The following is a 24,397-nucleotide window of genomic DNA, read 5'->3' as shown; positions in this document are numbered from 1 at the left end:
AGAGACAGGGTTTCACCATGTTGGCCAGGCTGGTCTCGAACTCCTGACCTCAAGTGATCTGCCTTCCCTGGCCTCCCAAAATGCTGTGATTACAGGCATGAGCCGTTGCGCCCAGCCGAGAGACCTCATCTTTTAACAAAAATAAATAAATGGATAGATGTTGAGAGAAGTGCTGTGAAGAAACAAACTGGGTGCCGATTAAAAGTGGCATCTAATAAAGGCCAATGCCAGTAAAGGACAGGAAGTGAGGCAAGTGTTGGAACCATCTGAAGTTGGCTAAGTGGGAAAGGACTGTAGCATGCAAGACCATGGGAAGGAATTTGGATTTTATTTCAAGTATAATGGAGAAGTCTTGAAAGTTTCTAAGGGCACTAACATGGATCAGTTTAAAAGATTGAGATACTGTGGTGGCTGCCATACTGAGAAAATCAAGAGTGATAGTGGGAAGACCAGGCAGGGAGCTAATGCTATAGACCAAGAATTCTCAGACTTGGCACTCTTGACCTTTTTAGCTGGCTGCTAATTTGTTATAGGGCTGTCCTGTGCATTGCAGCATCTCTGGTCTCTACCCTTTAGGTGCCAGTGGTAGCCCCACTCTCAAGTTGTGACAGCCGAAGATGTCTCCAGACATTTTCAGATGTTGCCTGGGGGTGAAAGTGTCCGTGGTTGGAAGCCACTGCTATAGAACACAAAGACCTGGGAGGGAGACGACGACGACTTGGAATGGTGTGATGGCAGGAGAGGTGGAGAGTAGTGCCCAGATTTGAGGCTGGCTCAGTTAGAAGAGGATTTACCAGATCTTGTGGGGGTGATGGGCCGGGAAGAGAGGTCCTTCGTTCTCCCCTCCTTGCCGGGTTTTTCAGGGGCTCCTTAGCATTTTTCAATTCACCCACAACTGGTTCTTGCTCCTTTTCATGCCCTAGATCTTCCAAATATCTCTGCTTTATGTTTTGAGGATAAGAAGGATCCACCCTCCCCTCCCTACACACAAAGCAACACCATTTTTAAACATTAGAGAGATGATGAGAATGCTTGGTCTCTTGCCAGGAATCCTAAAGTGGGTAAAACTGATCGACAACTTTGAAGGAGAATATGACTACGTGACCAATGAGGGGACGGTGTTCACATTCAAGACGAATCGCCAGTCTCCCAACTATCGCGTGATCAACATTGACTTCAGGGATCCTGAAGAGTCAAAGTGGAAAGTACTTGTTCCTGAGCATGAGAAAGATGTCTTAGGTGAGAATACATGTGACTTGAAAATTGTGCTCTTGTTTTTGATGAGAACGTCAACAAGTTAGTGGGTCTCTCATTCTCTAGTGACCTGTTACAAGGTAAAAAACCTTCGACCTGTAATCATCAGGAATGAAGTGTCTAAATAGTTCATCCAAGTTTTCATTGTGTGATATCTTTGTAGCTTAGTACTATATCATGTAGAAATGCAAGGTCTTCATAAAAATTGTAAAGGTAGGATTTCAGACTTCCAAAGTACTGCTTTTTAAAAAAATATATCAGTTGTCTTTGTATACTTAATATCTGGTAATAATCATGAACATTTAATTTTTAAAACTGTTTAGATTTAGAATCCTTAGCTTGAAGCTTTTGAGTAACCTTTGGCTATTTGCATTATCCCTGTTGTTGATCTTAGTGTGGATTTAGAGCCCTCTTATTAGAAAAGGGAATAAACTATTGTCAGATTGAATTGAAACCCATCGCAGTTGCTGCTTTGTGCAGTGAACTACATTAACCTCTTGAGAACGTCACTTCCATATCAGTCATGTTTCACAGAGAGCTTTTCAGTTCCCTTTTATTCATTCTCTGTGATTTTTCCAAAAATGATATGCTGCTTTATAAATTATTTCTTGCATGAAAGTTGATTTTGACTACAATAAAACTCATTAATTTGGGGACAGTTTTTTACACAAAAGAAGAATTCAGTACTATTAGGCCAATGAAGTTACTTGGTGGTGGTGAACTGCTGCTGCTGGGTAGAATGAGGATAAAATAGGACCATTTAGAAATGCAAAATATGTGGTATATAATGAGGAAAAAAAGTCCCCTTTGAGATCTGCAGAGTGGCCCTGTCTAAGATAAAGCAGTCCTAAAATGTGTTTTTCAGTGAATTAAAGCACAGGTCTTGGAGTCAGGCAGATCCACGTTCAGGTCCTTGATCAATAAGGAACTATTTCTCCCTTGCTCAAGATGGTATGCTTTCTGTGCCTGGAAGGTATTTAAACCTAGCGTTGCTTGGGGGTGGCAGGGGAGCAGCTGATTCCAGCTGCTTCTCTCAGGGTCATAGGTTGCTATGGGTACTTCCTGCTGGTCCCTTGTTTCTGCAGGTCCCTTGGCCCTGGAGAAAGCACTCCTGGGTGTTTTCTTGAGAGTCTGTTCAGCCCCTGGGCACCTGACTGCACTCTTCAACCCTCTTGTACTTAGATCTCCGCACCCCTGTAGGCAGTTCTATTGGACAGGACCCAAGACAACTGCATGCCTGCTCGAAATTCACATCTGTAACCCTGAGACAGCAACCCATTACAGGCTCTTCCTCTGAAGTAGTTGGCCGTTCTCCTGCCTTTTGGATTTCCAGGCACAGTCCCTTTAACTTGCAGGTTTGGATCAGGCACCAGTACTCTGTCTGTGTCAGGCTGGGGTTGGTAGAAGGTAATAATCTTGTCACCCTCCCATAGGGTGGGGGACTTACAGGCAAGAGCAAGAGGAAATCTTATCACCTGTCTCCTCAAAATCCTCTGTTTACATTCTGACCCTTATTTATATTTGGACGAGGGACCCACGAGTCACAGAACAGATTTTTGACCATTTATTTCAGTATCTTTGTTTAGTGAGTCTGTTTCTAGTCACTTTGATAGCCTGATGGCTTCTGTCCAAACTGAGGCAGGAATGTCCCCCTAAGGGTAGTTATAGCCAGCAGTTAGTGAGGGCTTCCTGCGTGCCAGGTTCAGCACTCTGTTCATCATGCACTGACCTCATGCGTTGCTGCATCCAAATGAGATTTGGGTGGCATAAGTCTTCATGTAGGTGCTCCAGGAGTTTTTCAGGCACAAGTCAGGATTAAACAGTGATTCTTGTATAGGACACCATCATGGATGTTGTAACTGTTTCCCAAGGCATCTGAATTTCTGCCATTTAAAGCCAAAAGAGGGGTTTTAACTATGCCTTAAGGTGACATCCCATCTTATAGATGTAATGAAATGCAAATTAATGCTAGGAGATTTTGTTGTGGGGGGTGATATATTTGTATAACCTTCCTTCTGAAAGGTTATAAGATTTTCAGACTGGAAAGGGGAAACCTTCAGTGTTCACTAGAACTCATCAATTTAAAGAGAAGCATGGTTGAATTTGAATATGCCATATATCATTAGCACAGAGCGCCCTATTGAGAATAAAAACTAGAGATGAGTCATAAAGTACAGCGGTAAAGTCAGAGCTTTTATTAATGACAGTCTACAAATCACCTCGTCCTTTTGTTTTTCACTTTTGTCTGTTTTATAATTCTGATGTACTCATAGTTAACACAGATTGATTATTCTTTGACAGCTATAATTTACTTCATTTTTCCCCCATACTTTGGTCTCTTTAAAACATTAAGCCACGTGAAATATGTTGCCTGATTGAGGTTTTTTAAAAAAGTGCATTGGAGAATGAGCAAGTTACTTTTGGTTGTATGAGTTCTTTATGTCCTCACTTGAGAAAAAAAAGTTTGCCATAGTAATCTCAGCAGCCCAAGATCAAGGCCCCTGGTGATCCTCAGAGTTCCCTCTGGCCAACATCTTGTTTTTCATGTGGGTAAATTCTAGCATCCTAAAAACATGAACTGCTAGTTTGTTGGGTTACAAAAATAAGCAGTGTCAAGAACCCCACCCTACCACATGAAACCCAAGAAAGGCTTGTCTGTTGAGCACATGTGACCTCTCCCCTGCAGCCCTGTCCTCACTTCCACTTGCTGCGGTGTCTCTCCCTCTGGGTGACCTGGCCCTACCTCAGGCAGACCTCTATGCTTGCCCTTCGTTTTCTCCTTTCCTCATCACCTCTCACTCCTACTCTCCCAGCTCTGTCACTGAACACTGTCACTGAAAGTTGCAGCCCTGGGAGTTGAGGAGAACTCATTTCTCTATGTTACTCTCCATATCCCTGCAGGCATCAAGCCCTGGCTATTCTTCTTGGGAAATACCTTTCATTTGTTTCCTTTCCTGCCCAGACTTTATCCCCGGCTTGATGTGGTGTTCTCCCTGGCTTGTTGCAATAGTGCTCTTACTCTTCTCCCCTCCGTAGACTTCCATTGTTCTGCATTCAGCTGTTAGACACATGCGTCCTTTATTAATGCCGTCTTTATGTTGCCCTTGTGTTCAAACGGTGGCTCCACAGTCACAGGTAACTAAACTCCTCTCTACCTGGCTCACTGGATGGCCTATCAGGCCACCACCAGCATCTCCATCTGCCCCGAACTGAACAACTCTTCCTCTTGAAAACGGATCTCTCGTTTGTTCTCTTTACCAGTCTTCCTTCTGTTCTTTCTGTTCCTTTCCCCTCTCCTCATTCCTGGCTCTGGCCTTCATGCCAGGAGTCGCCTGTCTTCCTGCGCTTCATCCAGTAGGATGCTGTGCTTTTCCTGCTAGCCCCCATTTCCCTCCATCTCTACACTCCTGTACTTGAGACTCAATTCAGCCCTTGCTTTAGGGCTGTCAATTGTTTTGGAACCTCAACCAACCAGTCACTTACCCTTGTTTATGGTTTATTACTTGCATTTTTATATGATTTTGTCTCACGAGCAGAATCGACCTCATCTTACTACTTGTCTCTCTGGCACTTTGCAGGGAATCTGGTGGATAACAAGGGCTTATTACATTTTTATCTAATAAACAATCCTGTCAGACATGAACCATGATTTGGCTTTTATTGTTTTCCTCCTTATAGCTCCTATAGCATGATAATAGGCACAAAATAGGAAGGCAGGGTTACTATTCCACACATTATCTAGATCATCAAAAGTCCCTGGCCCAAGAGTATTTTATTTCCTTGGGAAATAAAATAGTCATTTATTAAAGGAATATGTTGAAAACTAGATGAATGATTAAAACCAATTATAAGGCTGGGCGCGGTGGCTCACGCCTGTAATCTTAACAGTTTGAGAGGCCGAGGTGGGCAGATCTCTTGAGGCCAGGAGTTCAAGACCAGTTTGGCCTACATAGTGAAACCCCGTCTCTACTAAAAATATGAAAATTAGCCAGGCATGGTGGCACACATCTGTAATCCCAGCCACTTGGGAGGCATGAGGCAGGAAAATCCCTTGAAGCTGGGAGGTAGAGGTTGCAGTGAGCTGAGATTGCACTACTGTACTCCAGCCTGGGTGACAGCAAGACCCTGTCTCAAAAAAAAAAAAAAAAGTAAAAGTGACTTTGCAAGTCTCATTGCTACATAGCCCTATGTGTAGCTCTGGAACTGTTGCTCAATTAAATATGTTTTCATTAATTTTTTAAATTGCATTAGGTTTTTTCTCTTCTTATCCTTTCAGAATGGATAGCTTGTGTCAGGTCCAACTTCTTGGTCTTATGCTACCTCCATGACGTCAAGAACATTCTGCAGCTCCACGACCTGACTACTGGTGCTCTCCTTAAGACCTTCCCGCTCGAGGTCGGCAGCATCGTAGGGTACAGCGGTCAGAAGAAGGACACTGAAATCTTCTATCAGTTTACTTCCTTTTTATCTCCAGGTAAGTGTTTTTTCACTGTTGCTGTTCACTTTAAAAATCAGACTGGTGTTTGGGTTTCTTTGGGGAAATGGAAGTATAATGCTATGTTATTGAAAATCACATATGCTATATTACAGCCAAAATTACTTAATGGGAATAAAACGGTAGAACAGATGCCCAGAACAAAGGGAAATGTAAACGCCTAAAATGGCACTCTCATTAATCTTATATTCCAAGTCTCTGTTCTTCTGGAGGCAGGAACATCTGACGTTCTAGACTGATTAAAAATTAGTACCAATGGGCCGGGCGCAGCGGCTCACACCTGTAATCTCATCACTTTGGGAGGCTGAGGCGGGCAGATCACCTGAGATCAGGAGTTCAAGACCCGCCTGGTCAACATGGAAAAACTCTGTCTCTACTAAGAATACAAAAATTAGCCGGGCGTGGCGGCGGGTGCCTGTAATCCCAGCTGCTCAGGAGGCTGAGGCAGGAGAATTGCTTGAACCCGGGAGGCGGAGATTGCAGTGAGCCGAGATCACGCCACTGCACTCCAGCCTGTCAACAGAGCAAGACTCCATCTCAAAAAAAAAAAAAAAAAAAATTAGTACCAATGAATACAACGTTTGATTCAGTCTTTGGTCTATATGCACAAGAACACAGTGCAGCTACAAAATGTAAAATCTTTAGCTACATCTGACAAAAAATTGTTTTCTGGAATAAGCTGAGAATCAATTCTGCTATTGTTAAATAAAATGTAATTCTAAAAGTATAGTCTTACATCATGAAAACATGTGTGTTATTTGGTTCTAGTAGGAAAGGGAAACACTTGTAAGTTGTGGTTTTACATTTGATGGTACCAGTTAATTTTCCCCAAAGTAAACATAGCTCTCTTTTTAACTAAAAAAAAAATTGGTCACATTCATTTTGCTTTGTTTTGTTTTTTTTCCTCCATTCCATCCATCTGCACTGTTTTTGTAGCGTCATGGCCATACACACACTGTGATTTGTCCCAGGAGTCTGGCTCAGTTGGCAGTTTGCAGTTGACCAGGCAGACCCTGTCCTAGAAGCAATCTGGCTGAAAAAAGTCTGCACTTTCCTTATGCACATATGTTGAACTCCTCCAAAGTGCTTTTTGTCCCACTCAGTTTTGCTGCAGTCGTTTGGTCATTAGACAAAAAAAGCAGTCTTAGGGGAGAGCAAGGCAGGTGCTCAAGTGGCCCTGTCCTCCTCTTGGGATTTGGCCAGTTGACAGTGATGCCTCATCACTTTTATTTTGAGCCTCTGAGTCACAGAGCAGGCAATCCATAAGGAATCTTATTGTGGTGGCAGGTTGCTGTCAGGGTTATTAAAACCAAAAGAATGATGATGTTCTGTAAATAGGTCTGACAGTATACCTTGAAAACCTAGCAGGCTTTACTTTCCCAAGCACCTTGCAGCGGATCAAGAGAAGCTAGGAAAAGCACCCACAAGAATGTGGAAACCGTGCAAGGGCCAGAAGCCAGGAAGCGACCGTTCGAGAATTCAACTTCAGGGTGTCCTGCACCTCCGCCCCATTCCCTCTTCGCCCTAGAACCTGGAGTAGAGCAGCAGCAGCCAGTGGACAGATGAGGAAAATCATTTCTTCTAGATAGCCATTCTTAGCCCACTGCTGCAGGGCCCACAGTTTATTTCCTCAGATTTATACTGGGTACAGAAGTTTTACTTTGGAAAATTTCGTACCTTAAACAGTTTAAATGGATAAAAGACAATGAGGAGGGCAGTGAGGGTGACTCACCTTCTCTTAATAAAAGCTGCAGTCCCCAAAGGCCTGTAAACCTCCTTCAGTGACCGCATGTGACCATTTATGTCAGGAACAAGCTCATCATTACCTGGGGAAGAAAGGGCTTATTGTCCAAGTGTAAAATGCTGAGTTCTGTGCCAAACAATGAAATATTATCAGTGACTGTGGCTGTGAAATTTGAAAAAAGAAGTGTGTTCCTCGTTCTGTACTGCCAGGCATTTTCTGACCAAGCTTTAATTTTCTGACCAAGCTTTGTCTGTCTCCTTTACTAGTTTTGCCTCCATTTTTCTCTTTTCTGTCCCGAATGCAATTTGATTTCTAAAACCAGAGAATGGGGCTTCCGGATTCAGATCTTGTGAGACCAAATGCAAAAACAGCCATCAGATAATTAGATTAGATCTCATGAAAGCATGGATTGTCAGTGTGTGTATATACACATCGGCTCACAAGTAGTCTTGCACTGGTGTCTGAAGGCTAGCTGTTCACTACTATAGTAAAGAGCAGAGGTACTCAATTATATGTAAAGCCCCAGGGTCACACATAACAGCAGCTCCAGCTTCCTGCTGCAGACATTTGGTACCTCTGGCAGGTGCACACCAGCTGACTTTGTTTTCCTCAGAGGTACATGGTGAAAACACATCTTGAGCCCAAGCCATTTATGACTTACTTTGGCACCTTGAGTCACATTTGGAAGAAAACAGGCAGCCATAGCAGCTTAGAGTACAGTGCACTTACTCGCTGTGGTTCAAACCACTTAGTGGTTGAACTGGTGAACTCTGTACTTGTGGAACCTTGGAGAGTTGCCTAGGTTGAGCTCCAGACCTGCATGTTGTAATAATCCAGTAGAGCCGTCCCATATGCATGGCTCTGGGAGTCAGGGGTGAGAAATCATAGAAAAGCATTTCAGGGATATCAGGGAAAAGCAAAACTTTTTGAGACTTGCTTTTGTTTTTTTCTTTGAATAATGTTAAAAACCCAACCTAAAATCAGTTAAAACAAAATCTCCGTGGGTTACAAAGTTTGCCGCCTTTTTACATACTTGACTTTTCAGATCCCCTGATTCTTGTTTTGGTAGCTTCTCCTAGAGTTGTCTCTTTCTCCTGACTGCTCCTACTTCTCCTTACATTTATTTCAGATTACACTGGGAACATACCAACTGATCTCCCTGCCTCCTTCTCAAGTCCAGATACCTCCTCTGGCCTTAAGGGACTTCCATAGTTCAGTTCTCTTTTTTCACCCCTAAACTTTGAAATTTATTTCCTAGCGATCACCTCACCAACTCTGGTTTATGATTCTAGGATGTTTTCTTCAAACCCCACCTTCCTTGTTCTTATCCTCTGAGCCAAATCAGATGGGACACAAAGCATCATTAGATTATAGGGATTCACATTATGCTGTGAATATGCAATGGGCTAACCTAGATAGATCTATAAATGGAAAGTATCGATAAAATATGTTAAGTGCCAGTACCTTCAGGTTTAACACAGCCTCCTTCAAGGTACCACTTCTGGTCCACAGGACAGAAGAATAGGGAGGTGTCAGGCATTTGAAACTCTTTCCGTGTACAGTAACCAGCCCCTGTTGCGTATTTATTTCATTCTGTGGTTAGATTTGATGTCTCAACCTTTCTAGATAAACAGGCATTTAGAGTATATTTCCTACTCATTATCTTTCACTACAGAACTTGCATTCTAGTACTTTGGTGCCTTGTCTCAGGTCACTGAGCTAGCAACTTTCAGAGCTGGGAATTTTGGCTCCCTAGGCCTTTGTCATTTGCTGTACTACAGGTCGTGGTGATGCAAGGGTGAGGCAGGTGCTCAAATGGCACATGCTTGGTTTGCACGTTGTCTTTTTGTTGTTGTTTGATTATTTGTACTTTTTTTCAAGGATTCACATGCTTTTTGTGTTTGTGGGGGGCACCAGGTACTGATCAAGAAGCTCTTAAAAATTAAAATATACCACAAGAGATAGCCTTTTACCCTAAGATTACATTTATTTAGGCAAGTACAGTATTCAGTATATCTGGTAAATTAGAATACATGCTCACAGAATGCAATTGGAAGTATATATAAAGGTATATTCTAACAAATATCCAAGCGTAACTTAAACTAAGAAAGTCAATACTTGAGTCACGTTATACATCTTACTGTCAGCATTAATCGTATACCCTGTTATGATAACCTTAAAACAGTTTGTATGCAATCATGAGAATTGAGACAACATTCATGAGGATTAGCAGCTGTGCTGTTCACAGATATAAATGTATTACTCCTTTCCAGTCGGGGGCAGCATATTGTTTCCCAGCTGTTAGTGAAGTGCATACACAGAGGAGTCGGGAAGAAAGAAAGAACTGACATTTTAATAATGATTATTCCATTTAAATGTGCCCTGTGGGAGTACCATTTGGTTTTTGGTTTTCCAGCAAGTACTGATGGGATCACTAAATCGATTTTTCATATACTTGACAGCATATGTTTAAAGTATTACGTGGGGAGGTGCTATTTCCACACCAGCCACTCTGTGGATGACTAATTCTGTTTTATAAACCACAGCAGTGTCATTGTTTGCAAACATTAATGACTTGTCTTATTATTTCTTTGATTTAGTTCTTAAATGTTAGAAAGTAGTAGCATTAAATTTGGGAAATGTTTAATTAGTGTTACATATGCTGGAATTCTTAGTATGTATATTAATCATTTTGTGTCATGCACAATTACTGGGATAATCCAAATTGGAAAAGCAATTTTGAAATATCTACCGATCATCTTTGGTCCGTGATTGCTGTCCACATGAGTGTCCACAGATAGGTAGGTGCCAGGTAGCAGGAGCCCCAGAGTGTTTATCAAGAGACCCCTGACTGGCTCTTGACCCTGGGCAAATCACTTGAGTTTTTTGTCATTCACCTCCCAGGTCAAATGGCACTAGATGAAGTCTACCATTTTTTTGACCTGCATTCCTAAGTGACCCAGCTTGGGGAAGACCAGTTAAATTTCCTCAATTAGGTTTCTCACCTTTTCTCATATTCACAGAATGCATTAGAGTCTTCTAAAATGTGTACACTTACTAGTGTTGTAAAAAAGAAGGCTGCATGAGATGGTGATGATGAGGATGAACACTTACATAGCACCCCTCATGCCAGACTCTGTTCTAAGCACTTGTCTGCAGTGAGCCTTCGACTGTGGTGGGGATTAACCAAGTCCCTGATAAATGCTCCTCTCTTGCCATTGCTGGCATTTGGTTGTGGTTTGTGATCCTTGCCCCCTTTGCATCTAGTGAGTCCCACAGACTAAACCAAGCCTTCTTCTACTTTTTAGGTATCATTTATCACTGTGATCTTACCAAAGAGGAACTGGAGCCAAGAGTTTTCCGAGAGGTGACGGTAAAAGGAATCGATGCTTCTGATTACCAGACAGTCCAGGTATGGAGAATATGATCTCGTTAATGTGAGAGTTAGGAAGTCTGACTTTCAGGCTGGGCCGTTCACACTGCAGCTTATCAGAAGCAGTGGAGGTAATTCATGGTAATACAGACAACTAGTATTTTGGAGCCCCCACGGTTGATGGTCACTGAGCCAGACACTCAGGATTCAGCAGTGAGCTGGCATAGTCACTGCCCTCCCATAGCCTGCAGGTTCTGCTCCTATGGCTGCTACTCTTGACAGGAAGCTGGAGTTCTTTGTCTTGGGGCTCCTATTGCAACATTTCTGTCTGTGTCAATCTGCTTGCTTGAATATGGTTTGTGTTCTAGCTCAGGTCTTTTGGTGTTGTAAATAACATGGGGATTTGCTCTATGTAAAGTATTGACTTAAGTGCTGTGAGTCAGTGTTTTTAGTCTGAAGTTCATGTGCATTTCTGCATGGCACAGAGTAGACACTCAATAAAACATTTGAATGAATAAATTAATTAATTGTCATGTCACCACAAGCTTCGTCTTTGGCCACCATCTTTTCAGGTTAAGAATCTCCTTTTTTGTTTTTTCAGCTCCCCAAGGGTACTGAGTCTTCCAGAAACTGAATCACTGGTTGATTGATGATGACGAAGAATGTCTCTGTTCCTTTGCAATGAGAGGTCACCAATAGGGCACCAGGTGTTTATCAAGGCCCCTCCCACCTGGAGGGCTGGACCACACAGGCCACAGATTAGGAATCAGAACATTGTTTGTGAAGGAAGATTAGAACAAAGAGCGCTGGATGTTCCCCACAATGTTTCTGTGAAACTAGGGTGTTATTATAGCTTGGTGAATTACCCTTCAATTGTCTAGAAATGGTCTAGATGATAGGCTACATCTAGATCATGAATAAAGCTTTGTTTACTAAAACAGGTGGTGGGCTGGATTTGGTGTAGAGCTATGATTTATCAGCCCCTGTTCTATATCAGCAGTTGGCAAACTGGCCTCCTGTTTTATTGGAGAACACATGCCCATTTGTTTACATATTGCCTGTGGTTGCTTTAGCACTTAGAGTGGTTGCAACAGAAACTCTATGTCCCAGAAGGCCTAAAATATTTAATATATGGCTTTTAAGAAAAAGTTTGCAGAATCTTCATCTATGTAAATAGCATTTAAAAGCACAACATTCTTGATAGACATACAGGGCCGAGAAGACATACAGGGTCAAGAAGCTCTGTCAGACAGGCCTGAAATCCACCTGGGGCAAGTCATTTAACCTTTCTGCCACAATTTTTTCAACTGTAGAGATTGATAGTATCTGTTTTTTAGGATTCCTGTGGGATTATTAAGAGATAAGGTATATTCAAGATCTGGTAATAGAATATAATCTTATTTTTTTCAATCAACATTAGAAATAAATATAACAGACTTTTAGTTTCCTATTTATTTGGCTTCTTGTTATTTTGTTTTCATGGTGAGCCATTGCCTGGAGCGAGATCCTGTAGGGGTCTGTAGCCCCTGTCTGGTATTTTCATGGTTCATAAATTTACCCTCATCCTATACCAATCTTTTAACATCTCTTCACTTTTAGTCTGGCATTCTTTGCTCTTTTTTTTTCTCTAATTTGTAGAAAATGTGTCCCTATCAGTTGTGACATTTGGTCTTCTCAGGGCCTCGTTCTGGTCCTTGCCTGGGTATCCCCAGCAAGGATAGGTGTGCCTCTCCTATCAGGAATGTCAGGGGCACCCAGGCAGCACCCAGCAAGTGTTCTCTCCTCTGCTCTCAAGAGCACAGTCTCAGCTGCCCTAGGTAGGATGGGGTAGGGTTGCCCGAGAGAGATCCTAATCTTCTCATGTCTATGAGGGGGCTCAGCTCTGTGTAAAAAAAGACACTGTTTTCCCCTTTTTTCCACTTCCCACAGACATTTAGTACCCAAGTGTATAATTGCCTTTGGAGTCTGGGGAAGGGAAGGACCCCTGTAATAATGACAGCTGCCAGGGAGGCCGCTTCTTCCAGGGAAATACCTCTTACTACTTATATGATTGGGGTGTTTCCCCTATTAGATGGCTTTTTTTTCCTATTCTGATAATGGTAATATTCTTTATAGATGGCAAGCTAGTTACCACCTAATATGTATTGTTTTCATTTACAAATGAAAAGATAAAACATGAGAGCTAAGCAAGTGCTTCTGTGGAATACAAACCTACCAGCCACATACATAGCAGCCTGGAATGTCCAGGTTAAACCGAGAAGAACATGCACTTTGGCGCTGCCAGGTGCCTGTGGCACTGGAACACTCCCAGAATTTCCCTGTACCTGGCTCTCCACTTCCCAAACAAAAGTTCCTGGCATTGTGCCTCTTAAATACTTACAATGTTTTATTTGTACTGCTGTAATAGGAGGAATAAAAAGACTCATGGTAAATATTTAAATAGTAACTGGATAGTACAGATCTTAATGTGTTGCTCTTCATTTCCATATTTAGAAAATGCAACTTTGTCCATAAACAGGGTATAGCCTCTATGTATAATGCCAATAGAAGATTTTTATCTACCGATACATGTAGTACTGTTATTAAAATAGAATTCTTTCGTTGTTTAAAAGGTGCCTTTGAAACACAATATGATGTCACAACACCATTGACTTGTATGGCTTAAAATCTGTTGTGCAGTGGTTTAGATTCAAGTGTATGTGTGCAGCAGAGATTTGACATGCAATGAGAGCGTGACAGATGTTCTCACATTTTGATTAGGCTCTTGGCAGTGTTGCCAACAATGACCTACCATTGTAAAAAGCAGACTCTGGAGAGGGATTTGTGGATGAATGGAAAGCATCCTAACGGTGCGTAATAGAAGCCACATTTTTGCTTCTATTACATTTTATTTTCATTTTCAGTTACTTCAGGATAATGTTACTTTTGATTCCACTTGACCCTGAGGTTTATATTTACCCCATAGGTGACTTGAAAAGAGTATCTTATCTCTCAGGCTGTGTTTCATTTCTTTGTTCATTCCATGAGGCATATTATCATTTTGATGTGAATACTGCCGCACAGATTACTCTGCATGGTTAGTCAACACTATGACCAAGAACCTCTTTTAATGGCACTGCCTACGTGGTGGTGTAGCTGATAAACTAGACCAGACAAGGAGAAGGAGAAGGGCCAAAGAAACATGGCTAAATGAGCCACAGTGCTCCTCTTTGTGTGATCTGTTAATATATTCCCTTAAGACCCTGACCATCTCGACTGGGAAGGTGAGGGATCTGGTGTCATATTTTACAGACAGACACAAAACAGAGCTGCTGTCTATACAGCCTTCACCCATTCCTGATTATAGCTGTGGGTAGAAAATCGATCTGTACCAGAAATACAATTTTGAAAATCTGATCCTAGAAACACTGTCACTTTATCTTCCAATCTGGAACACAGATAAGAATTCAGTTTTAGATAGGTTTATCAAATCTGCAATTGATTCATCTTTTTCCTGCTTTTTATTGTGAATGACACAACCACGTAATATTGATTAGAACTTGTGTGCCATTGTCTTTTAAAAAGAAGTTGAAATATTGAACATAGAAATTATATTTGTAAAACAGATTTGGTGGTAAGTGAATTTACCTGAAAAATCTGTCTACATTTACAGTCAGCAGTATGTTTCATTTTAAACAAAGTGAAGTAATAGGGAAATGGTAGTTAAATGTAGCCTATCAATAAATATTCATAGTATGATATGCAACGCCAGGTCCTGTTTGAATACAAAGAAATTCCAGACATAAGCACTGCCCCTGGGAAATTTACAGTCTGACTGGAAAGTTGAAACATACAGATCTGAAAAGATTGAAGAACCCAAGGATGTTATCACAGTGGTCAGGGGAAAGGCACAGGCTTCGGTCAGTGCTGTGGTGGTCAGAGGCCATCCTGGCTTGGGTAAAGGAGGAAGCCTTCACAGGAGGGATGGAAGTTGGGCAGGGCTTTGAGGGAATGAGTGTTTTTTAATGCCCAGTTCCCCACTGAGATTCCTGAACAATTTTACCACTGCCCTTTGTTCAAAGACTGCTTCTGCTTTTTTGTTACAGTAAATTCAAGAAAATAATAATCCTACCCTCAGTATCCTGTGCGATGGTTGCCTGGGGCACTTCTCTGTGGATGGAATAGTGTACTGTGGTTGAACGTGGTGTCACAAAGGAATGTAATGTAGCAAAAATACACTTTGATTCCTCAGTGTTTGATCTTTGTTCAGCCAGCTAGAGATTGGCTTTTCTTCTTGCAAAATGAAAGACAAAATGTATAGACCTGAAAAGAACACTTAACTGAGTCTGTACCCTGAATCAACTCCGTTAACCAAACGTCTACATTTTATAAAAGTCAGTATAAATTAAGATAATCCAAGTACTCATATTTTAAGAAGGGGAGCAAACTTAAAGGAAAAATAATAAAGATTTTATAAGTAGTTAACATTGATTTTATTATCTTTACTGTTGTTCTCTTATACTTAATAGGAATTTGGCTTTTCTGGGGATTACCTGGTATAGTACATGTGAAACATCAGTAACATCTCTAAGGCGGTTTGCTTTGCAGCTGAGCCAAAATGCTAAAGTAAGAAGAATCTTTGGCTTTACCAACATGCCTTGGGGTGGAGGGAGTGGGATTTTTTTCCCCTTTAATTCAGATTTTTCTAATCTTAGTGATAGCTGATTTGTGCTTGCTAGCATATAGGCTTTGCCATTCAAAGAACATATTTTCAGAACATTAATTAGTGTTTTAATACTCATTAACTTCTGCGCCGAGTTCATGACATATGCAGCTTTTGAGTGTTGACTCTTCCACATTCTTGGTGAGCTATTGAACGAGTGGCAGTGTCTTCCCATAGCAGTGTGTTTGTGTGATTGAGTATAGGTCAAAAATTTTCAGAACATTTTAGTGAAGAGTGAATGGGGCAGCATTTTCAAAAAGAAACTTTCTGAGGGGTCACTCTATTTTCATATGATTTGGAAACTGCTTGAATTGGTATCAGTTCTTGATGATTTATTGCCTGAGCATTTGTGTTATTTTTGATATTATGCTTCATGGCAACATATTTTACTTCAGAATTTCCCCCGTCATGCAGGCATTCTAGCTTGAGAGCATAGTATTCATATTCAGAGTGTACATACTTGTGTCCTTTTCTCCTTCTCTGGATACCAGCTATGTGACTCTGGAAGATAAGTCTGTTTTCTTGCTGTCTTATAATAGAGAAGTAAGTTATGTGGCTGAAGTCTGTAGTTGCTGCAGTCTCTACTCCACTGTACATAAATTCTCTACCATGTCTAAAAGAGGACATTACTTTGCAGCAACCTGAGACTACATAACCTATGATATGGTGAATGGGTATGTGTCAGCTGGCTTATAAAGATGTTTGTTAGGAGGTGACTTGCATCCTCTATCTGCTTACGTCTTATTGGTGAAAACATACACACGGTTGCAAAGAGGTTTTGAGATGTAGTTTTATTCCTAGAAAAAAGAAAAATGTGGCCAGCTAAAAATTAGGGCCTTTTTATCAAGGAAACAAGAGGAATAGATAGATCTTGGGGGACAACTAGCAGTCTGCCACACAAGGCAAAAAAAGGCCTTCGGCAAGATATTTTTGGTGTAGACCCTGAGATCAGGGCACCCAAATGCCACCTGGTGGCCAGGTACCTAAATCTCAGGATCAGGGTTGGAAAAATGAAGGCTCCTAAAAAATAGAATTTTCAGATATTATAATTGTTGACAGCAGAAATCACATACTACAAAGACAGAAGCACCTGTTAAGGAGGCACTCCTCCCATGGAGAAAGAAATTTAATACTGTTTCTAGAACATGAAGCGTGATGCAAGTGTATGGGAATATTTGGGCATTAGGATGGACTCTGAGGGATTGCCTGGCACGGTGAGGAAGCTGTGTAAGCTAGTGTCCAGATGGCTCTCCAGGTGTTTGATTCTCTGCTAAGTCAGTGTCTTGCCTGGGGTGACCAACTCCCAACTGCCCACCTACATGGTCCCTGAGCAGGATGTGGACACAGTCCATCCTTGGGCTAGCTGTTTGGAATGGAAGCATGGCACGAACCCACCTACAGAAAGGTAGTCGGGTCCCTAATTTCATAGCTGCCTCCTTTGCTTTTTCCTAGGTGGTATGTTTTTCCACTAATATGATTCTGGCCTCAGGACAAGTTATATGCCTTCCAATTGCATGTACATTAGAGTTCATCTAATGGAGCCCTCTTATTTTACAGACGAGGAAACTAAAATTCAATCAGTGTAAGTGTATTAACAGAGGTTACACTGTTAACAATTGACAGAGCCAAGACTAGAACTTAGAACTCCAGATCTGTGCTAATCCTGCACATTTTGTTATCAAGATAAGTTATTCTCTCTGTAGCTCAGGATTTTTGTTTTCACCTCTTAAATAAACATATTAGCCAGGCACAGTGCCTTATACCTGGAATCCCAGCACTTTGAGAGGCTGGTGCAGGGAGATCACTTGAGATCAAAAGTCCAAGACCAGCCTGGGTAACATAGCAAGACTCCATTTCTACAAAAAATATATATATATATATATTTTTTAATTAGCCAGGCACGGTAGTATACAACTGTAGTACTAGCCACTCGGGAGGCTGAGGCAGGATGATCATTTGAGCCCAGGAGTTTGAGGTTACAGTGAGCTATGATTGTGCCACTGCACTCCAGCGAGACCCTATCTCTAAAAAAAAAAAAAAAAATTAGACTAAATGGCCTCTAAATCCCTAAGCTTTCTTACCTCTAAAAAGTATAGTTTCTACACCATGTATCTTGTGATTACTTTGTAGATCCTTATAGAACCTATTAGATAACAATACTCAGTGTAAAAGGGAAGATAATAAGGGACCACAAATTTATATTTTTATTATTTGTAAATATGATTTATTTAATGACTTGTTTTATAAATAATTTTTTAAAATAAATATTTTATAATGAATGTTAATGTTCACTTCTAGTCTCCTTGTTACATATTAATGGAGATTGTACTGCCTTTTCCATTAGTTTATTTATGTCATACAGGCATACCTAGTTTTATTTTGCTTTATTGTATTGTACTTTGCAGATTCCTCATTTTTTAAAAACTGAAGGTTTGAAGCAACCTTGTGTTGAACAAGTCTGTTACCACCATTTTCCCAACAGCATGCGCTCAGTTCATGTCTGTCACATTTTGATAATTCTCACAATGTTTCAAGCTTTTTCATTATTACATCACAGTGAGCTTTGATGTGACGATTGTCATTGTTTTGGGGCATCACAAATGCGCTCATAGAAGGTGGTGAACTTAATTGAAAAATGCTGTGTGTGTTCTGACTGCACCATCCGTCAGCTGTACCCTCATCTCTCTCCTTCTCGTCAGACCTCCCTGTTCCCTGAGACATAACAATGTTAAAATTAGGCCAAATAATAACCCTACAGTGGCCTCCAAATGTTCAAATGCAAGGAAAACACGCACATCTCTCACTTTAAATCAAAAGCTAGAAATTATTATGCTTGGTGAGGAAGATATGTCAAAAGCCAAAATAGGCCAAAAGCTATAGGTGCTTCTTGCACCAAACAGTTAGCCAACATGTGAATGCAAAGAAAAGTTCTTGAAAGAAATAAAAAGTGCTATGCCAGTGAACACATGAATGGTAAGAAAGCAAAACAGCCTTATCACTGACATGGAGAAAGTTTGAGTGGTCTGGATAGAAGATGAAACCAGCTGCAAACTTCCCTTAAGCCAATGCCTAATCCTTAGCAAAGCCCTAACTTTCTTCAGTTCTGTGAAGACTAAAAGACATGAGAAAGCTGCAGAACATTAGGGAGCTAGCAGAGGTTGGTTCATGACGTTTAAGGAAAGAAGCCATCTGCATAACATAAAAGTTCAAGGTGAAGCAGCAAGTGCTGATGTAGAAGCTGCAGCAAGTTATCCTGAAGATCTAGCTAAAATAATTGATGAAGGTGGCTGCACTAAAACATTGTCAATATAGGCAGAACAGCCTTCTGTTGGAAGAAGATGCCATCTAGGACTTTCATAGCTAAAGAGAAGTCTGCCTGGCTTCAAAGTTCCAGAGTTTCAAAGGACGGGTTGATTCTATTAGGGGCTAATGCAGCTGGTGATTTTAAGTTGAAGTTAGTGCACATTTACCATTCTTAAAATCCTAGGGCCCTTAAGAATAGTGCTAAATTAGCTGGGCACAGTGACTCATGCCTGTCATCCCAATGCTTTAGGAGACCAAGGCAGTAGGAACTCTCGGGCCAGGAGCTCAAGATGAGCCTGGCAATGTGGTGTGATCCCATACAAAATTTATCTACAAAAAATTTAAAAATTAGCCAGGCATGGTGGCATGTGCCTGTAGTCCTAGCTTCTCAAGAGGCTGAGACAGGAGGATCACTTGAGCTCAGGGATTCAAGGCTGCAGTGAGCCATGATTGCACCACTGCACTCCAGCCTGGGTGACAGAGCAAGACTTTGTCTCTTAAACAGAAACAAAAAAAACAAACAAAAAAAGAATTGTGCTAAATTCACTCTGCCTGTGCTCTAGAAATGGCCTGGATGACAGCACATCTGTTTACAGTGGTTTACTGAATCTGTTAAGTGTACTGTTGAGACCTACTGCTTAGAACAATTCCTTTCCAAATATTACTGCTCATTGACAATGCACCTAGTCACCCAAGAGCTCTGATGGAGCTGTACAAAGAGATTAATGTTGTGTTTATGCCTGCTAACACAATATCCATTCTGCAGCCCATGGATGAAGGAGTAATTTTGACTACATTTGTAAGGCAACTACAGCCTTACAAATGGATGGATCTGGGCAGAGTAAATTGAAACCCTTCTGGAAAGGATTCGCCATTCTAGATGCCATGAGGAACATTTATGATTCATGGGAGGAGGTCAAAATATCAGCATTAACACGAATTTGGAAGAAGTTGATTCCACCCTTCAGGAATGACTTTGAGGGATTCAGGACCTCAATGGGGGAAGTCACTGCAGATGTGGAAATAGCAAGAGATCTAGAATTAGAAGTAGAGTCTGAAGATGTGATTGAATTGCTGCAATCTAATGACCAAATTTGAATGGACGAGGAGTTGCCTTCTTGTGAATGAGCAAAGAAACTGGTTTCTTGAGATGGAATCTATTCCTGCTGGAGATGCTGTGAACATTGTTGAAATGACAACAAAGAATTTAGAATATTCCATAAACTTTGTTGATAAATCAGTGGCAGGGCTTGAGAGGCTTGACACCAGTTTTGAAAGAAATTCTACTGTGGGCAAAATGCTATCAAACAGCATTGCATGTTACAGAAGTCTTTCATGAAAGGAAGAGTCAACCAGTGGGCAAACTTCATTGTTGTTTTAAGAAATTGCCACAGCAACCCCATCCTTCAGCAACCACCATCCCAATCGTCAGCAGTCATCAACATTGAGGCAAGATGCCCCTCCACCAGAAAAAAGATTACAACTCACTGAAGACCCAGATAATCGTTAGCAGTTTATAGCAATAAAGTGTTTTTAAATTTAGGTAGGTACTTTTTTTTAAGACATAATGCTATTGCTTTGTACACTAGTGTAAACAGCTTTTATATGTACTGGGAAACCAGAAGTGGGTGTGACTTTCTTCTTTTTTGATACTTGCTCTATTATAGTGGCCTGGACCTGAGCTACAGTATTTATGAGGTGTGCCTGTATAGATACACACTTAGATTTTTATTTAAGTCTTAATGTTGGTCACCATGTGGCAGCTTGAACCCCCACTTGAAATAAATTCAGAAATAAAATAAAACTTTATTTACTCTTTTGCTTTTGTCATCTTATCTCTGGTTGACTTCTCTCAGGATCGTATTCAGGGATTGGCATTCATGCCAACACTGGCACCAGCCACCTTCTAACTCAAATTTAGAAGAATATTCACAGATCTGTTTTGGAAACTGTAGCCCAAGACCTCTGCCCCTTGTGCAGTGAGTCTGGATGGCCACTTCTGTACTCAAAGCATTTTCTACCTGCATGGTTACATCTGTCCCGGTGTCTGTCACCCTATTTCTGCCTCCCTAATAGGTGATGGTAGACAATTAATAGGATTAGCAGGCCATCTAGAAACACAAGTGTGATCATTGTTTAGATTTGCTCTGCCTAGAGAAGGCTTGGCAGAAAAGAGTTGGGGGTAATCTTTTCCTGCTTTTCTTTTTTTTTTCTTTTTATTATTATACTTTAGGTTTTATGGTACATGTGCGCAATGTGCAGGTTAGTTACATATGTATACATGTGCCATGCTGGTGCGCTGCACCCACTAACTCGTCATCTAGCATTAGGTATATCTCCCAATGCTATCCCTCCCCCCTCCCCCCACCCCACAACCGTCCCCAGAGTGTGATGTTCCCCTTCCTGTGTCCATGTGTTCTTTTACACTGTTGGTGGGACTGTAAACTAGTTCAACCATTGTGGAAGTCAGTGTGGCAATTCCTCAGGGATCTAGAACTAGAAATACCATTTGACTCAGCCATCCCATTACTGGGTATATACCCAAAGGACTATAAATCATGCTGCTATAAAGACACATGCACACGTATGTTTATTGTGGCATTATTCACAATAGCAAAGACTTGGAACCAACCCAGATGTCCAACAATGACAGACTGGATTAAGAAAATGTGGCACATATACACCATGGAATACTATGCAGCCATTAAAAATGATGAGTTCATGTCCTTTGTAGGGACATGGATGAAATTGGAAATCATCATTCTTAGTAAACTATCACAAGAACAAAGAACCAAACACCGCATATTCTCACTCATAGGTGGGAATTGAACAATTCCTGCTTTTCTTAAACCCCCGGGGCAACATTTTAGTTTGCCAGCAACTCAACTGTTTTTGGCTTTCTGCCGTACTGTTTTAGAACAAAAGGAGAGGAGAGACAATAGAAGCTTCGTGTGGGCTGTCCACCTGCTACACAGATTTCTTCCCTCCCCTCCCCTCCACTTGCTTTGCCTGGAGTTACACTGATGGTCGATGGGTGATGGGTGAGTAAAAATAGACCCAGTGCTGGGGATATTCCATTATCTCCCTGAAGGAAAAACCATTACTGGCATTACTGTCATTGGTCAGTGAAGGAGAGAGGAAAAAATTTCCATCTCCACAAGTGTAGTCTTTTGATTTGGATTAAGTGTACCTTGACCTGGTTTTAGGGAGGTAGACTGGATTATTCTCTTTTCACCCTCTGCGCTGACTCAATGTAAGATATAGAGAGAAATGTTGTCATAGTTATAAAAATGGTAGTAAAATATTGTGAAGTGGAAGGCATTGTGAGGGTACCTCGTAGAAACACATGCAAGTTCCTTGTCATTGTCTGTGTTGGGTACATGTTCCTCCACACAACTTTCGATGCCCTTCTTCATCCAGCCGTGCCCCAGTGCCGCCCCATAGCCCCGGACCACCATACTCAGACTCACCTCTGCCTTGTTTCTCCATGACCCATCCTGGTTCTGCTCATTTTTCTTTACTATTTTCTGAAATTCCACACATCTTTCAATATTCATCCAAATGTCAACTGTCCTGTAGAAGCTTGTCTTCTTGGTCCTACCCCTGGGAGCTTGGTGTAAAGCAGAAGACGGGGAAAGAGGACATTCAGCTGCTAGTTGAAAATACAGCATGGATGTGTGCCCATGTTCTTCGTACATAAACTCATTGCTTCAAAGTTGAATTGCCCTGAGAAGTGGTGCTGGCTTCTCTGATCAGGCTGTCACAACTAAACAGTTGAGTACTCTGAGGTAGTTAATTCTGGGTCTTCATGTAGAAATTGATATAAAACACTGTGGCTTTGTTAAGACACTAGAGAAAGCTTCATCATTTATGTTGGTTCATGTCTCAAAAGAAAAATTTAAATCATCTTCTCAGGCTGAATTGACAAATGCAGCCCATTTTAATTCTGTCTTTAAGAGCATCTACCAGTTAGTTCTGAATCAAGTAATAGATGACTCTTTGTTTCCTCCTAGCCTCTATGTGTGTACGTTTGTATACATATGCCTGTATAGAAGTAGCCATAAACATTAACATATGCATACAAGCATGTCTTTAAACAGCATGCTTTTTTGATCTCAGTTCAGGTAGAGGGTGATTGTGAAGTTGGATTTCAAATAGAAAATCATTTAGCCTGCAAGTAAAAAATCATTATATATGTGCTACTTCCATCTGGAGCCTCAAGTTTTCTGTTTTGCCTAGGATATATCTAATTCAACTCCAGAATTTAATATGTATATAGCTAATTTAAGTATTTGGAAGAGACTTAGAAAGAGTATAATCTGAACTGTGGATGGCATGTTGTTTAAGAATCTGCAGATATGATTGTGTTTGGAAATGCTTTGACACCATTGTTCAGAATCCTTAGAAATAAGAGCAACGAAGGAGTGTTCTGGGATTCCTAAAGCTCGCCTGTTTGGATTTACAATTCATTTATGTCTATGTATGGCTGCCTTTCCTTGCCTTCATCAGAAATTGTCTGTCAGCATTGATGGGTGGAGGTGGGATGGGGAAGAACCCCTTTCATTCATCCCATCAGTTTGTTTTTATTAAGAATTTGCCATGTGCCAAGCATTGTGCTAAACACTGAGAATGTAGCAGCGATGTGAAGGGAGGTTGTCTTTGCCCTTATGAGAAATACAGGCAAAAACAAGTGAACAGAAAATAAATGTCAGCATTACAAGTTGGGAGAAGAGCTGTGCATGAAATAAACAAAGACTGCAGCCGAGAATGGCAGAGGGCCCTGTGCAGTTGGAGTGGTCACAGGAAGCTCCCCTGAGTTTTCACTTGAAACCTAAAGGCTTAGAGGGAACTAACCAAGTGAAAATGGGGGACAGGTGGCCCAGAATGTTAAAGCAAAGGCCCTGAGAACAAAGCACTTGGTCTCAGAGAGGACCTAAGAGAAACCCAGCGAGTAAGGGGGGAATGGATGAAGGGCAGGGGGAAGGCAGAGAGCCTCATGGCCGTGTTAGGGAATGTCAGATTCATTCCAAGTGTGATGGGAGTCACTGCAGAGTTTTATACTGGAGAGAGACATGGTTTTGATGTAAGAAAATCATTTTCCGTTTTGTGAAAAACAGATTAGAGGGGGTGATAAGGAAGCAGAGAGAGCAGATGGACATTGGTAGCAGTAGACCAGATAAGAGATAAGGTGGCCCAGGCTAGAGTGGGGACTGTGGACAAGGCGGGCTGGTGAGTTTGGAATATACCTGGAAGGTAGAATTGCGAAGACACACTAAGGGATTGCATGTTGGAAGGCTGAGAAAAAAGGATGCATGAGGAATGACTGAGATTTTGAATCTGAGAAACTGGTACCATTTATCAGTGAGTTGTCAGTGGGTTGTGTAGGATGATTAGGAGGATAAATATTTTGGACGTGTTAAGTTTTTGGTGCATGTTAAATATCATCCAAGTGGCAGCGTCAAATAGAGAGTTAGATATTTGAGTCTCATGCTCAAAGGAGAGATCTGAGTTAGAGTTTTAAGTGGG

At 41.3% G+C, this 24,397-nt stretch overlaps 1 protein-coding gene across 1 annotated transcript in view; it reads left to right on the top strand.

Moving 5' to 3' along the window:
* The window catches only part of PREP (prolyl endopeptidase), a 121,564-nt gene that overhangs the window by 64,077 nt on the left and 33,090 nt on the right, over positions 1-24,397 (top strand). Inside the window, exons 8-10 of the mRNA XM_054491549.2 lie at positions 1,048-1,239; positions 5,531-5,728; positions 10,802-10,905. Of these exons, the coding sequence (XP_054347524.1) occupies positions 1,048-1,239; positions 5,531-5,728; positions 10,802-10,905 (494 nt within the window). The remainder of the gene's footprint in view (positions 1-1,047; positions 1,240-5,530; positions 5,729-10,801; positions 10,906-24,397) is intronic.

This window comes from Pongo pygmaeus, chromosome 5 (assembly GCF_028885625.2).
Source record: "Pongo pygmaeus isolate AG05252 chromosome 5, NHGRI_mPonPyg2-v2.0_pri, whole genome shotgun sequence".
Classification (NCBI taxonomy): domain Eukaryota; kingdom Metazoa; phylum Chordata; class Mammalia; order Primates; family Hominidae; genus Pongo; species Pongo pygmaeus.
Note: the sequence above shows the minus strand (reverse complement) of the source record. Positions and strands in the feature narration are given on the sequence as shown.